The sequence below is a fragment of the Accipiter gentilis genome, chromosome 8, assembly GCF_929443795.1.
Source record: "Accipiter gentilis chromosome 8, bAccGen1.1, whole genome shotgun sequence".
NCBI lineage: Eukaryota > Metazoa > Chordata > Aves > Accipitriformes > Accipitridae > Astur > Astur gentilis.
Genome location: NC_064887.1, coordinates 14,549,212 through 14,565,467, shown reverse-complemented (window position 1 = coordinate 14,565,467; position 16,256 = coordinate 14,549,212). Strand labels below are relative to the sequence as shown.

The following is a 16,256-nucleotide window of genomic DNA, read 5'->3' as shown; positions in this document are numbered from 1 at the left end:
GGGAGCAGACCTATGTAAGGGCTTTATTCTGTATCACTGACATTTTTGGAAACTTCATCTTTTAAACTCTGTGGACACAGGATAAGTCCCTCCACTTGTACCTATTGTGAGGGACAGCTATATATTAGCTGTCCAACTGGCAGTAGAAATGACGTCGTTTGCAAGGGCTGGGCAAAGACTATTAACGCTGTACTTATGAAAGTCTACAAGCCATTAAAAGGAAAACTTGGAAGAGAATCGCTGCTACTCCAAGTGCAGCTATAGGAAACCCTTCTAATATACCTCTCTCCCACAACCTTCTCCCATTAAATCTATTCGGTTGAGCTTCACGCAGCAAGTTCAGAGTCACCCACGATAACATGGTTTGCACCTTTGCAGTATTGACAGAGCCATGCGGGCTTGACTATCGTACCGACTGTCAGTGCCGCAATGAATTGGCACACCTCTGTGAGGAACCAGCACTCAGAAGTGTGACGTGTAACATTAACAGGTGCAATTTGCTGTTTAACAGTATAAATCTCTCAGTATCATTTGCTGAGATCACCTCTGTAATAACAAAATACAGACTTGCTCTTTGAGGTTGGACCATTTCCAAAATTGAACATCATCCAAATAATTCTCTCTGTGGCTTTTATCCAAACATCCTAGCAGTGTTCAGTGAGAAGGTGGCTCCTGTACGCTCTTCCGTGGTTTACTCCTCTAACGTGTGTTTTCAGGGACCTTGAAGGTGTCTGGCTTGGCTTCAAGCTCCAGTTTCTTGAAACAATTGGTAATTGTTTTGTCTGCAACTACAAAAATGGCTTATAAATGGACTCTGCAATTTTCAGAGCATCCTTGTAAACTTGACTTGGAACGTATAAGCCAAGAATAGTTCTTGGGAGAGGTGTCGTCAGAAAAGCCAAGTTCTTTTTATTAAGCATTCCTGTATGTATTAAATGTAATGAATAATCAACTGTAAAGCAAATATATTCTAAGAATTGCAGTGATTGATTAACCATACTGTTTTGAACTTCCCCTGTATAAATGAATGGGTAAATGAATAAAATATACAGATTGCAGTTGCAAAATACAAAAAAAGTGACATATGAGTGATGAAAGCAGGCTAACAGTAGAGTAATGCTTTTCATTAAGGAACTGCCTGCATATTCATTAGAGCTAGTCGATTACTTAAAAAATATATTCATCAGATAATTTATTTGATGAATTTTACCATTATTTGTCAAATAATTTATTCAACAAAAAAGGTAAAATTAATGGAATAGTGCATTCATCAGATCTTATTGGACAGCTCTAATACTTGCTCAGTTCTGTACATTTAGGTTGATTCAGGATTAGTAATACTGCTGCAATCAATGCAGAAGAATTTCCTGGCAAATCCATTACTCTGCTGTTTTCTCATACACTCACAAATTTCATGGACTTAATCTAGGCCATTCAAACTGAACATCTTTCCTGTAGAAAAGTAAATATTCAGAGTTTAAAATTTTACATTTTCCCAGACTTCAATATTGACCATGATCTGACAGTCCATTGCTTCCACTTAAAAAAAAAAAAAAAAAGGGGGGGGGGGGGGGGAAGGAAAAAAAAAACAACATACCCTCTGAGGTCAATCACACCACACTGGCGTAATCAAGTACACTGCCTCTTCAGGCTTCTTCACATTATTACTCCTTCAGTGAAGCAGCTCATGTTCATTACTCTTGATGTTTCTTGATATTCTAAGGATTAATATCAAAAAAGTCGTCTGACTTCTGACCTCCATCACAACAAACCATACCACCATCTCACATTTTTTTAGTGAATATTTGTGCTTTGGAAATTCTGAGGGGTTTTTTGTCCGAAGGGTTATTTGTGATAAATGCCTAGTTATACTTTTTATAGATGAGAAAAGTATACTCTGTATCGTTTACTGTTCATTTTTCAGAAAATAGCTGTTTTAAACATTTTTTTATCTACTCTTGTTCCTCAGTCTGCCTTTTTAGTGGAAATAAATTTCCTAGAGGGACTAGCAATGGCTTTATTATTCTTTATAAAGGAATATAGTCCCCTTTTCATTAGCCCCTCTGTGACTTCAGTTAAAGGTGTGTCCATTGCATTTCTTATGCCATTGTGGATACAGTGGAGATAATGAATTATGTAGTGACATTAAAGACCAAGTATGCAACTTTGGTTGAAACAGAATAGTTCAAACCTCAGTGTTGTTCGGCAACAACAATACTTGTTGTGCTAAATAATCACTGAGTCGGAAAGTACTTGCCCTGTTCAGTGGACAGGCCCAGCTTTAATCTCCAAGCCACAGCTTCCATACTGCCATGCACAATGGGAGCAGTTTCTCAGGAAGACCAGGGCTTTCATGTGAAATCAAGTTTTTTTCCTTCCTCCCCTCTGTCATTAAAGCCTCTGTTCTAAAGTCCCTGGAAAGACTTGTAAAAAGAGGCTGTGGCCATTAGTCTACAACATGAAAATTAGTTGCTTTTATGTTGTTACATAAGAACAAATTCAACACAGAAGGCTCTAAGGTCCTTGAGGGATGTTCCATATAAAAGTTGTTTGGTTTGGGTTTGGGGTTTTTTTTTAATCAACTTAGCTAGTAGTGTTACAAGAAAAAGCATGTGAAGAAGTTCCCCCTCACATTCACTGAAGGACCTTAGACTTGAAGAGTCAAGCGTGACTGCTCCCGTCAATAGTGAAGCAAGCAGAAACAGCAGGTGAGGGAGTACAGGTGGGTGCCAAAGGGGACAAGAAGAGCACCCGCAGTAGCCAGCTGGCTGTGCAGATTTCCTGACATGTCCCACAGCTTGGTGCAGGTTAACGTCCCAAGTGTCCCAAGCATCCTTCTTTTCTAGTGAGATAAACTGTGCCCACTGTTTTAAAGGATCCATGTATATTAAGCCTCAGTGGATTTTTTTTTTTTTTTTTTTTCAGGAAAGCCACACTGTCTGAACTGGTCTTTTTTTTTTTTTTTTCCCCAGTTGCTTAATATTCTCTTCGTGATTCTTTACATTGCCTTGCTATAAGCACAATTGCTATAAACACATATGCTTACCCTAATTTGTTCATTGAAAAGACACCGTAGGTTGGCTTTAGATGCTTGACATAGACTGATGATGCCTTTTGGACTTTCTTAGTAATTACGTAATGACTACATCCACACTACATATTTTCTCACTCAGATCATATTTTCTTCCACTATTCTACTGTCCCTTTGATTCATCACTTGCAGGCATTCAGAGAAGCAAATTTAAATTCACAGTAGTAATTGCATGTGAATACTCTGTTCAGAAATCTCACTTGGTCATTGAAAGAGCTTTTTGTGGCTTTGGGTAAGATGGTAAACCACAGCATGGGATTTTGTGAACACATCCACAGCAGAATTGTGAATATTTCTAAAAAGCAAAGGGCCAAATTCTTCAGAGGATTTGGCAAGCTGTAGAAGGCATGGACAGCTTTCTGCCAACTACCGACATCTCCAAAATGGCAAATATAGCCTGTTGTCAGACTCAACATCTCAGTCGTGCTCCTGATGCTGCCTCCCTCCTGGTAGCTCATCCATTCACTGAAGCTAGCTGTGCTAAAGGATGATATACAACTATTTCACTCCTCTTTGCCAGGTAAAAATACTCCTGTAGGGCTCCTGCATAAGGCTCCAGATGCAGCCTAATGCAGGTTTGCATTTATGCAAAGAAACCATGGGAGGGGTGTAACAGGTGGTCCGAAGTCTTTGGTGCACCCAGAGTCAGTTTATTAAACAGCCTGATTTATGTCATTACCAACTCCCAAGTAAATGGACCTTCTCAAAATCTTCTTGGAAAAGGAGAGGAGTAAATCTAGTAACTAATTACACTGCAACCAGGACAGACCCCAGTCCTACCACTCGATCTAGTTGGGCTAACGTTTATGGCTGAGGTCAGATACAAATCTACTGGTTCATCCCTCCTGCCCTTGGCTGCAAAACTGAGGTTAAAGAAAAATATTTAGGTCAGTATGTGTTTAGCTTTGCAATCCAATAAGGAACAGCATTGAATCCAGAAGTCTGAGAAGCTGTTTGATGAAAAATATAGAAACCCCATTTATTTATTTATATACTTATTTACAGCTTGCTATAATTGTTCTAGAAATATAAAGGAACCATTTAATTGAGTCTAAATCTACAGCCTGAGGTATGTAAAAGAACAACTTTGAAGTATTCATATATAAAGAGCAACCCTATGTAAAAATTATGTATTTCCTGATACAGGGTTTGAAATAAACTCATTTAGCTATGTTTTAATTTTTAAAATAAGTGAAATAATTAAAATCTTAGAATCATAAAATTCTAATCCCGTATGATTGAAAATATTTCCCCAAAATATAGACTAAAGGGGTTTGTTAATGTTTTTGCTACATTTTCTATTCTCAGATAAGACTGCTGTTGTATACCTAAAGCATTCAAGAAGGTATATTCACTGGGGACATGATAATGAGATAAATCAGTCAGGAGCAAAACCCAGACTGTTTGACTGCCAGCTTGTGTCCAATTTTATGCAATTAATATGGCATACATTTTCATTTTGAAGCTTAAACTGTTGTATTGTTAATAGCTTAATTCCGCTCTCCCCTGACTGAAGTAACGATGACCCACTGAATGTTGTCATTTTACCCAGCCATTAGCTATACAGCCAGAAAGACAGAAATGTATTGCTCTCTGTGGCAGAATTCAGACCATCACAAGCTCATTAATTCAAACACTCATAATGAGGGTCATTGTAAAGAATGATACAGATACAGCTGCTCTGAACTTCAGACATTTTTTGAAAGAGCCAAATTCAATATGATATATGTAAAAAATTCAAGTATATGCCTAAGAGAGCAGCAGGAGAAATTTTCTCATTCTTTTTTGTGAGATCTGACATCAGCATATAGATGGTTTCATCAATTATTGAGACAGAGACTAAGAAAGGAAAAGGGAATGATTTGGGGGTTTCGTTTTTGAAGTTTGAATGTAAAGTGCTCAGACTGAATCAGAACTAGTATGTCTGAATCTTTAGAATTAGCTGCCTCTTTCTTATACCTTCTCCTCTTTGTAACACTAGAGAGCCTTAAAAGGCTGGTATTTAAAGTGTTTTAATAAGTTTTGAAAGGCTGGAGTGTATCTTTTACACAGGGATATCTCATATGAAATTACCAATTCCTTTTTAATTCTGTAAATACATGTGTATTGGAAATAGCCTCAAAAACTCAGTCTCATATTAAACAATTACTCCACTGTTAAAAAACCAACTGTCTTTAGATAGGCCTGGATGAGGAACTGGGGAGTGAGGGAGATCCAGGTCTCCCTGCTCCAGTGAATATTTAATTATTTATATGGCACGGAATAGATCCAGCAAGGCTGACAGAGCAATAGCAGCGAATAGCTGCTACAGGGGCTGGAGAAACTAAGGGTCATAGCCTAGTCTGAATATTAAGTACAAGAGAAAATTGTGCCCCTGTCTCCAACATCCTGGATAAATGCCCTGTCCACGGGGATTTTCATTGTTCAGGAGTGTCCTTTCTGGTTTTAATCAGAAAAACTATCCTATTCAGGAAGCCTTTCCTGGTGAAAGTATAGTCTAAACCAGTAAATGTCTTTTAGTGCTAATGAACTGACATTTTTCAACACAAAAATGTCGGACAAAATTTTCTTGAATGCCTCTCATCCTGATCTGTTTCATTTTAGCAGATGTCCAGGTGCTAACTGAGCTGCCGCCATGAAAGATGGGCCATTTCCCTCCGAGCTTTCAAGTGCTCTTTTGCTTTCTTAAAAAGAGGGAGGAGGGGAGGAAGAAAAAAAAGATTTCTTAGTTGCCAAATTTGACAGCTGTCAGCTACCATGATGGGGCAAAATGATGATATATCACTTCACTCAGTATCTTACAGTTTAATTGTAATTAATTATGAAAGAAACTACAACTCTTCAACATGAGTGCAAATATTTTTATTTGCAGGCAGATGTTTTGCATGCTTTATTAAATTGTGTGTATTTCATACCATTCAGTGCTCAACTAAAAATAGCTATCGTTCTGTACCTACACAGAGAGGGTTTCATGCAGTGTGAAGCACTAACATCATATTTACTTGAGGATAGAACATTATGTTACTCTTCCAGTATGTAAAATACGTACATTTAACAGTGGAATTAAGGACCTATTTTAAATATAGCAGTTGCTAAGCAATATGCTATTAGCAGAACTCCAACAGCTTGGAACATGTAGCATCTTAGGACCTACGTGCTCATTTTTATATTATTACTTAGTTTGCAAAATACGGTTAGTAATCAACAGAGAAGTTTGTAATTTGCTTAGACAATAGATGAGATTGTTTCTCAGTGCTCTTCTGGATCTTCATCTTAGGAAAAAGAAATGAGTAAATATTACCATGTCTGGATATGCATACAACTCTATTATTTTCTTCTACAAGCTGCGGATGGGTGAAATTCTGCTGGGGGGGTCCCAGAGCTGCTAGGAGTAGAAGACAAAGCAGCAGCATCTTGCTCTACCCATGCCCACTGTTGGGCAGGTTTCCTTCATTACGGAAGCCTATGCCAGTTAGCCGTAGTAGCATTGAGACGGAGGGAGGGATGCAAATCTGCAAACAGATTTACCAAGCCATCCTAGCTCTAGGTGGAGGTAGGTTAACACCACACACAGTTTTTCCCATCCTATCCTAAAATACATGTGATTGATCGAACAGAGCTCCCCAGGCCAATTCCTTTGGCAAAACCTCCTTATTGTTGACAAAATGATTAGGAAAGCACCAGGAAATTTCTCTGAATTTGCAATCGCTTTTTCTCTCCTGTGAATTTCTTTACAAGAGGAAATTATCCAGGCAGCTGCTGCAGCTGTGGGTCAGATCTGATCCTAGGACTTGTACCGCTCCAGGCAGCTCTGAACTCTTCCTTGTGTGCCTGCTGTATCTTGCCCACCAGCGTCACAGCTGTGAGCATGGCAACTGTACCACGGACATCCCCAAAACGCAGCTGCAGGAAAAATTTCACTATGCTGCTCTATTCCACAGTGTGCGTCCATGATACATGCAAGCGCTAATCTGCAGAGTGAAACCCACAGCAGTGTCCGCTGTTGCCTGTGAATCCCTTGAGACTGCCACTCTCTATGATGTGTAGAGGTAAAGCCTTGACAATGCTGGAGGCAATGGGAGTTTTACCATTTAACAGGAGTTCTGCCATCGGTTTAATGGGGCCAGAAGTCACTCCAAAGTCCTAAATCCTTGTGACCCTTCACACAGGTCATCTCCCCAAGAGGGATGCACCAAACACTTACCATCCTCCCTTTAAACTAAGTCATGGGTGTACAATAAAACCTAGCTCATCCAGATTTGTGGCTCCTTGGAGACTATCCTGGGTTGTACAGATACATAAATGTGTTGCCCATATCTACAGAATCCTGATTTCATGAGATCCTAATAATTGCCTTTATTTAATATCTATTTCACATAAATGTATTTTAAGTTTCCTACCATTTGTTCGTAAATATACCACAACGTTTGTAGAATTTAATAAAGCTAAAAACACTTTTTACAAATATCTTTAAGGAGAAATGATTCCCTGAAGATGCTGTGAGCACGGGCTGTTCCTATATAAGCCCTTGTCTTTGATTAACCACTTAAAAAAAAAAAAAAAAAAAAAAAAAAAAAAAAAGGAATAGTTTAATTATTAAAATTAGTCTTGTACTGTACCTGAGCTTGCTGAGTGAAACCTGATTCCCATGGAAGCTCGGGGAGGGGCAGGGCTGAGGATGCTCAGCATCTCACAGAATTGGGCTTGCAGGAAGAAAGTCAGAGGTTTCCTTCGTGAAATAGTAAGGACTGAGTGCACTGTTTGCCCAACAGCAGTTTGGGGTCATTTGTTAAATAAAAAAAAAAAAAAAAAAAAAATCATTTCTGGTCTTGGAATCAATGCAATTCCCCTTTAGCCTATTAGACTTGCCGAGAATCCCCTCTCAGGACACGCAGCAGTTTCTCTGACTGCTCAGCCATGTAATAGCACTGAAAACAAAGGCACAAGAACTTGCCGTGTCACACTGTAACGTCGTTATTCACTTGACAGAACTGTGGCCATGCCACAACACTTCACGCTTTGGGTCTGCCCAAAGCTGCAGAGCAGCTCTCCTCATTATACCGGTACCTTCTCCCCAAAGCTGGCACGTGGCAGCGGCAGTCCCCAGGCCGGCCCTTCCCAGGCCGGCGCAAAGCCCGTCCTGAGCTCGGTTTCACAGCTGCCTGCGCACCTCGCTCTCTCTGGAGACAGCGTGCCTTCCGTTTGCCATGTCACTCTCATTCACCTTGCCCGTCACCTTAAGGCAGCCTTAATTATAAACGTCATCGCAGGTTTATTCGACGAGGTCTGAAGATTGTGCTTTAGTTACAAAAACGAAAACACGCAATTACAACCAAAGTAAGTATAAAACACAATGTTTGGCTATAAGTAGCAGCTGAAGCAGATGTTTCAGTGTCTCTCATGCGGAAGCTCCTCAGTTTGTCCCAGCTGGAAGATTTGGGGATCCAGGATTCCTTCTGCCTTTCTGTATTTTGGATGACTTTTACAGCCTACTGCCTCTGTTTCTGCTCATTTGAGGCTCAGTTTTGGATACAGATTCAAATGTCCTAAGTGGTTGTATCTTTGGCCAGGCATTTTGGGTGATTTGACTTCCCATCCCATTTGTTGAAATACCTATGGCTCTTTGGGGATATCGGTTATTTAAAGGCCATTTCCCCTTTAGTCCTACTCAGTCCAACTTCTCAGTATTCCTACTCAGTCCAACCGTCCAACGTGAACTTTTTACTTTACATCTCCCAGAAATAGCTGAGGCTACTGGTATGTTCATAGTAAAGAATATGCAGAGCATCAGGTTGGAGCAGAATATGTTCAGGTTAGGATACCTGTTGGATTACCAGTTTCCCCCAAAAGCCACACTTGAACCATTATTAACATTGGCTAGTTTTTTCTCCTAGATTTACCCTTGAGTTCACATTATTGTTTTCCCTCAAGTTTTGCTGCATTTCTGTGTCTGTCACAGGACAGTTACAACTATTTTGTTGTTACCTATTTTGTCCCCCAAAGGACAAAATGCAGTTCCAGAGGACTTTAACTTAGCCTGAAAAGAAAAAAAATAAATAAAAATGCAATTTTGCCTAAAAGCTACTGTTTTGAGACACTGGACATTGTGTAAAGGCAGTCTATGTACTTTGCTATAGATATTTTTTAATAATGGAGTGCTTCAAAATGGGGCAAAAACTGACTTAAGACTTTCATAAATCTTGGAAATGACCGGGTATTTCAGAAGTTAAGCTCACCCTCATTACCCTGTAACACTACCTCCTGCGAGGCTACCTGAGACGTATTGTACAATAATTGTGTTCTGGCAGCTGACTCCGAGAAGCCAGTGTTAACCTCTCCCATTCCCCCGATATGTACGGATTATTCCCATTAGAATGGATTGATGAATGAAAAGATCATAGTTAATGGGTATTACTTTAATGCAGAGGGCCAAATCCTATTATCCTGTGCAACAGACAGTGTAAATAGTATTTGTGTAAAGAAGCCCCGCTGGGACAAAGAGAAATGGAGTCCGGTGCCGCGAGGTCCCACATCTGCCTGTTGCCCGCCCCATCCTTGCTCAGCAAAACCTCTCCAGTCCTACAGCTGGTTTACGTGGCCGAAGGACGGGGCGGGGGGGGGGGAGGGGGGTCGGCCCACAGAGCTCCTTGCAGAGCCTATTAATGGCAAAACGCAGGCTCTCATTGACTTTAGTGATCCTGGTGATGGGCTGGCAGAGGGGAAGGTTGGTCGCGTGGTTTGTGCTGCAACCTTGATAGCAGTTTCTGAAGAAGTAGCGGTGCGTATTCTCTGTGCTCGTGGTACTTTGATCACATTTCACCCGACCTTTTTCAGATTAATAAGTATATTACGTGGGTTATGCAGATTACAGTGTGCGCACTAAGTTATTTGATATATTATTCACCAACAAATATAAGATAAAAAGTAAGTCTGTGTATAATTACCCACAACTGCTGACTGACTTATAATTAACTTTGAAAAATTGCTGGTTTAGGAGGTATTATAGATTACAATTTTAAATATAAGGAGCTTCAGAATAGCTCTCACGATCGGCGCAAATACAAGGTATTCAGTGAAGGATTAATTCCCTAAACTGCTAATCAGCTCTATCTCCTGTCTTATCAAATTGTAAATACATTATGCTGTATTAAAGTATGAGCATGCAGCTAATTAAAGCAGAGCCTGCATTTAATATCAGATACTCCCCCCTTGACACAACAAAAATGTTCTGAGGACATACATAACAAGCGTTAACAAATGAAAGTGATTCTTTTTAAAGTGATGCTGTGCTCCTACAGCAGCCTTTTGTTTTCATTTTGGAGGATTTTTTTTTTAAAGGAAAAGAAGGAGGGAAGAAAACCACACAGCCTTTCTGGAGAAACAAGTTGGGGAAGACATTAATTCTATTCATTCTACAGCTGGAAGCCCACAGGAACCCACCAAGGGATTCCAACCAAGGATCTACAAAGAGTATCTGGATGACATCCAGCTAAAACTTGGTTCATTTACTAACATTTTTAATAGATTCTGATGTTAAATGCTGCAAAGCAAAATAAGAATTTTTTTAAAAGTGAGAAAGCAAACTCATCTACATTGTTAAAGGAATGCAGTATAAATTTAAATGAAATATCAGTGAAGCCTAGCCGAGCAAACAGAGGTTCAGAACCATAATTGAGCATCATTTGCAAAACTGCTTCTTTTAGTTGCTTTTTTCTGTTTCAAACTCAAATAAAGTGATGCCATTATAAAGAAGGCAAGAAAAAAACATACTGAAATTTTTCACCAATGAAACAAACATAAAATACAAGAGAGAATGTGCAGCAAGGAGCCTTTCAACCAAAGTTAGTTTTTTAAAAAATTCTTTGTGTAAACCTCAAAGTTTTTTTGTGCCACTTGAAAGTTTTCACACCCCAAAGACCTCAGAACATATAATGTTATTAATGTTATTCAGCAACAAAAGACATACATTTTGTCAAGATCTACACGATACAGTTCAATAGGAAATCCGGGGGGGGCGGGGGGGGGGGGGGGGCTTTTTTGGTTTTCTCCATTTCCCTTTTCTTTTCTTTTCTTGTCTTGTCTTGTCTTGTCTTGTCTTTTGTTTTCTTTTTTATTTTCTTCTTCTCTTCTTTTCTTAAACATCTCTACTTAGAGAAATAAAATCTCAGCAGGAAATTGAAGAGATTTACCAATAAAATCAATAAACATTTGCAGACTGTTGGTGGTGATACTGTTGAGATAAGGTAGAGTTACAGCTCTGTTTGATCAATGTTTATTACAGAGCTCATATTTTTTTAATAGAAGTGGATCAGAATAGGGTGGGGGGGTTCCCCTCCCGGCACTGGGTTCTGTAGGTTTCAAATACACAGAAACTTTATCTGACTTGTTTCATTTAAATGTGTAACGGTTACTGAAATTCAAAAGCATCCTGGTTTGAACTAAAAGTTCCTTTCTTCACTCCCCTCAGGTTAATTTGTTGGCTTTCGGAGTGATTATTTATAAAGTATTTCGACACACTGCAATGTTAAAGCCAGAAGTTAGTTGTTATGAAAACATAAGGTAAGTTTGCCATTTAATACAAATTCTACTTTCTGTAAGTTTAAATACAGCCAGAAATGAAAGTGAGTATTCAAAAATAATAGTTAAATCTTCTGGAAGATTTGGAGAAAAAGATTTTATTTTTTTTTCTGTTATCCCCTCATATAGATTTGGAGGTAGATTTTGCAGTCTTTATTCCCATTGAGCAATACCTTGTAGAGTAACACGGGGGTTGTGTGGGAGGTGTATGAGGAATACAAGTGGCCCATAATGACCAGAGGGTAAAGGCTGATGGCAAGGTTAAAGAATTGTCCTTTTTTCTTAAGTACTTTCCACAGCCTCTATGCAAGCCAAACCAGATTTCAAAACTTATGCCTGAATTGGGACCAAAATATTTGCCTTGAAGTAACAAGTAATTCAGTGATAAGAAAATCAAGCCATTCATGTTATTTGTAAAAAGTCTACAGTAGGACATTGTGCTTCTGGGGTGCTGGGGGGGGGACGTGGAGGATTCTCTCCAGGATTTTTACTTTGCATGCTGCTATGATTTTTCCATCAACTCACTCTCTTTAAAACTGATTTATATGGACCTTGAAAACCGTTTGTGCAGGAAAAGCTGAAGTGTACTACAGGGAACATTGAAAACAACTTACTGTTTGTGTTGCTTAGGAACACTCCTGCAGTTTCAATGCAATGCACTAGATTTATAGTTAGGATTTAGCAATTGTTTGATTGATTACTTTCTCTTATTCCTCACCCTTCATAGCTTCATGTGGTGCGCTGGTTTTAATGAAGTTGAAAATTATTCATTTCAGAGGAATGCTGCTAAAAATGTCTGTTGTTCAAAGGAAGTCCTGCAATGACTGGGCTGAGAATGAATAAGAAAGTAATCAGTGGCTTCATTTCCAAGACAACATGCTGTAATTTGCTCAAGTCTGCGAGCAGGGCTCTACAGCATGTTGGAAGAAAAAAATCATAGCCAATCAGTTCCTATAATTTTAAAGCATCAATATGCTGACCCAGGAACTATTTAAGACTATTTGTGTTCTAAAACCAAAATTTTTTTGTTTTTTAAAGAGAGAGAAAGAAAGAAAGTCTAGGTTTACAACTGGCACCATCTTCTGCAGTGAACCTGAGAGGCAGCCTGGGCACCCTTTGATGTCACGCATATGTACTGACCTAAGAGCATACTGTACATTTTTCTGGGTTATTTTTAAGGAAGATAAGGGGGGGGGAGGAAAAGTGGGGGAATGCTTCATAACAGACATATGTTTTTCCTTGGGGAATTACACTAACAGTGGATTTAAATCAAATCATATGGTGCTGCAGTACACCAGAGAAAACATATCTGAAGATTAAAGAAGCCAGTGTTTCAAGGCCCTCCAGTTTTACTCCTTTGCCCTTCTGCAGTGATTAGGTCAGCTTATTCGTGCCACAGTGCTACAGCACACCCTAAAGAGCAGCCCATGCATTTGCACTTCTCAGGGCTTTGCAGCTGGGAAAAAATTGCCCAGGCAGCGTTCACCATCCAAAGCGGTGAAGGAAGGAAAATGGCAGGTGACCGCACGTTGTTGACATGTCCTTGCTGTCTAGGTCCTGTGCCCGAGGTGCTCTTGCTCTCCTGTTCCTCCTTGGGGCTACCTGGATCTTCGGGGTCCTCCACGTCGTCCAGGGATCTGTGGTTACTGCATATCTTTTTACAATCTTCAACGCATTCCAGGGGATGTTCATCTTCATATTTCTTTGCGTGTTGTCTAGGAAGGTAAGTGTTCCATTCCTCGTGGGAAGTGACTCAGGCAGCCTCGTGTACCTACACAGGCAGGTCCCCAGCCCTGAAGCAGAGTTGTGGTGCAAATGTTTTGTCAGAGCAAGGGAGGAAATCCTTGTGCCACTGATGGGGGAGAGGAGGGAAGAGGGGAAATTTTACCATCGCCTTCAGCAGAGACAGAACCTCTGCCCAGTTTTTACCTTCTCACATATTTCGTCCCCGTTTTAATACCAATATATGAAACATGGAAACATGTTTTTCCAAAACTGGTTACAGTGCCATTAACCTGACAAAATAACGCAATGTGTGCAACAAAACTCACTTCCAGTCTTTCCAGTCAGCAGCAGCATTCACTCACACTAGCCTGACATGATACTTTCTTCAGTATTCTGTCCTAAAGTCAAGAGCAGCCCCACCTTAAAACTTCTGGTGACAGCAGCAGTACAAAATGAGTTTAAAGACCTATAGACCTATTAATAAATCTATTTCATATTTTAATTCAATATTTTTATTTCAGATTCAGGAAGAGTATTACAGGTTGTTCAAAAATGTTCCTTGCTGTTTCGGCTGCTTGAGATAAATGGAAGGAAAACATGCATGAACATCTCAGTGGAAGAAGGGAGCAACCTAGATGATGTTGTTATGGATATTACATAAAAATATGGTATTGTGAAAGTATGAAATGACCCAGTGAGGTGGCATCTCTCTTAACTGAATTACTGACTCGTTTTGTACATACGTGTGCACTCAAACAGAGCATTTATATTATGCTGTATACAAACAGTACACAAAACAAACCAGATTATTGCAAAACAAATATTAATGAAGACCAGGGAAAGAAGCAAATTTCTAAAGAAGCTCAGGACTTTTCATGACTTGGGTTTTGTTTCTAATATTAGAAATTACTGCAGTTCTTGAAAGCAAGATACCAAAAACCAACTGGCACGCTGGATTTAATGAATTGCTTTGCTAGTGGAAACATGTTCGCTGTCTTTTTGTAGTAATGAGTTCTTAAATTAAGTTGTATGTGGCCATCTGCAGGGAATGGGTTCCATTAAAGAGTCAATAGATAAAGATCTGCTTCAGCCCAGACTTTTGAAAACATTTCTTTTAATTTAAAGTAGATTAAAAAAGGAATTTGTTTAATATTTTTCTCTTATCACTCTGAAATATATGTTTGTATATTAATCAATTCTTTATTTTTATAACTTTTAAAGAACTGTTTAGACCTAAAAAGCTGAGGTCAGGTCTGATACAAGAATGGTGGGACAGCCATTTTATAAGTGAAAGATTATTTTGTGAATATTTTGACAAAGATCTGGTTCTTATTTTATTTAATTGCCAAAAACACTGAGATCTGCTAAACTGGCACTATGATTTTGGAGGCTGTGGGAAGAAGACGCTTTCACAAGTTTGTCACTTGATAGAGATATTTGGAATCCAGACCTCGTAGGATCAGATTAAAAGTAAAATGGTAGAAATCACTCATGCAGAAGAATATGGATTTAAATTCAAGGTTGTGTGCCTCCATACCACATAAAATTGTAATTACAGCAGTTTTCTCTACTCATAGTATCTTTGAGTCAAGCAGTTGTCTTCCTCTGAGGCTCCTGGTTTTGAAACACTTATCCTGCATTTAAACTTAGGAGCATACATAGATCTACTGAAATCAAAGGGAGTACTTGAGGTGCAAGTTTTGCCAGATCAGGGCATAAACACGATGCATCAGCAGTTCCACCTTTGCCATCTTACTTATTTTAAAAGCATGCTTTTATTTCACCCTTTTAGCACCTAGCTTCTGTGACGTGCTGACCAATCCTCAGCCCACGTTGCCTTCTCAGGAGGTGTCTAGGATCTCAGATGAAGCCCGGTATTTTTACCAGTGAGGCACTGTAAATACGTGGTTGTTAATAAATCCCACTATTGTGTGGTCTGTTAAAATAAAGCACTACTCTGAATTTTATTTATATTAAAGGAAAAGTTCTTTTGGTAATGGTGAAATTTGTTTGGTTTTTATCTTTTTCCCATAAACACAAGGCTTTCATTGTATGCATTGCAGTGGCGTGCTTCATTAAGTATATTCCATGTCTCTCTAAAAATTTTGGAAACCAGAACAGGATTCTTTTTTTTCTTGGGGGGAAAAAAAAAAAATATCTGTTAGTCCTTTGAATGTAAAATATGTGAATAAACTGAAGTGCCTAGCTTTCACATTTTGACATTTCCCTTCATTTAAATAAATACAGTGGTAAAAGTTCTCATAGTTATATACTATTTGCCCTGAATTATTTGCTGTATTTCCTTTGTTGTTGTATAGGTTCTTCCAGGTTTGGGAAGATGCAGATACATGTTACTTAAAAGAGTATTTTTAGAAGGATATCCACTAATACATCATTTTTAATCTCCTGCAGAAATGTAACCTGTAGTAAGTCTGTATGGACAGAGAAGCATCTCTAGTAACTATATAATGACTTCAGCATGCTCAGTGAGATTGAAGGAGTTCCTTGGAAAGAAAATATATCATAAAGTGTTTAGGTTACAATAGTCTTTTTAATGAAAGAACATCTTCTATAGGAAAACTGTGTTCTCCAGTCTCTGGGTCAGATCTTCATTGAAACTCTGTTTTCCTTACATGCAAGAATGTGTTTCCATCTTTTAATACAGCACATAAGGAGCAGAAAAAAAATTCTTTAGATTCATTGCCTTAGAGCCTGAAGGATATTGAATTGTCCTCCCTAATGCATGCAGAAATACTGACGAGAAATAAAAGGGGGGTGGGGGGGGTGGGGGGGTCCGCAGCCCTTAGTAACACTAGCCCAAATCCAGCAGAGAGAGAGGAGGAGAGACAATGGACATAAACTG

The 16,256-nt window shown here is 39.1% G+C and overlaps 1 protein-coding gene across 1 annotated transcript in view; it reads left to right on the top strand.

The window, feature by feature from the left end:
• ADGRL4 (adhesion G protein-coupled receptor L4) overlaps positions 1-15,647 on the top strand; it is a 76,492-nt gene extending 60,845 nt beyond the window's left edge. Inside the window, exons 14-16 of the mRNA XM_049808966.1 lie at positions 11,559-11,650; positions 13,223-13,391; positions 13,915-15,647. Coding sequence (XP_049664923.1) covers positions 11,559-11,650; positions 13,223-13,391; positions 13,915-13,977 — 324 coding nt within the window. The 3' untranslated portion in view covers positions 13,978-15,647. The remainder of the gene's footprint in view (positions 1-11,558; positions 11,651-13,222; positions 13,392-13,914) is intronic.
• The last annotated feature ends 609 nt before the right edge of the window (positions 15,648-16,256 follow it).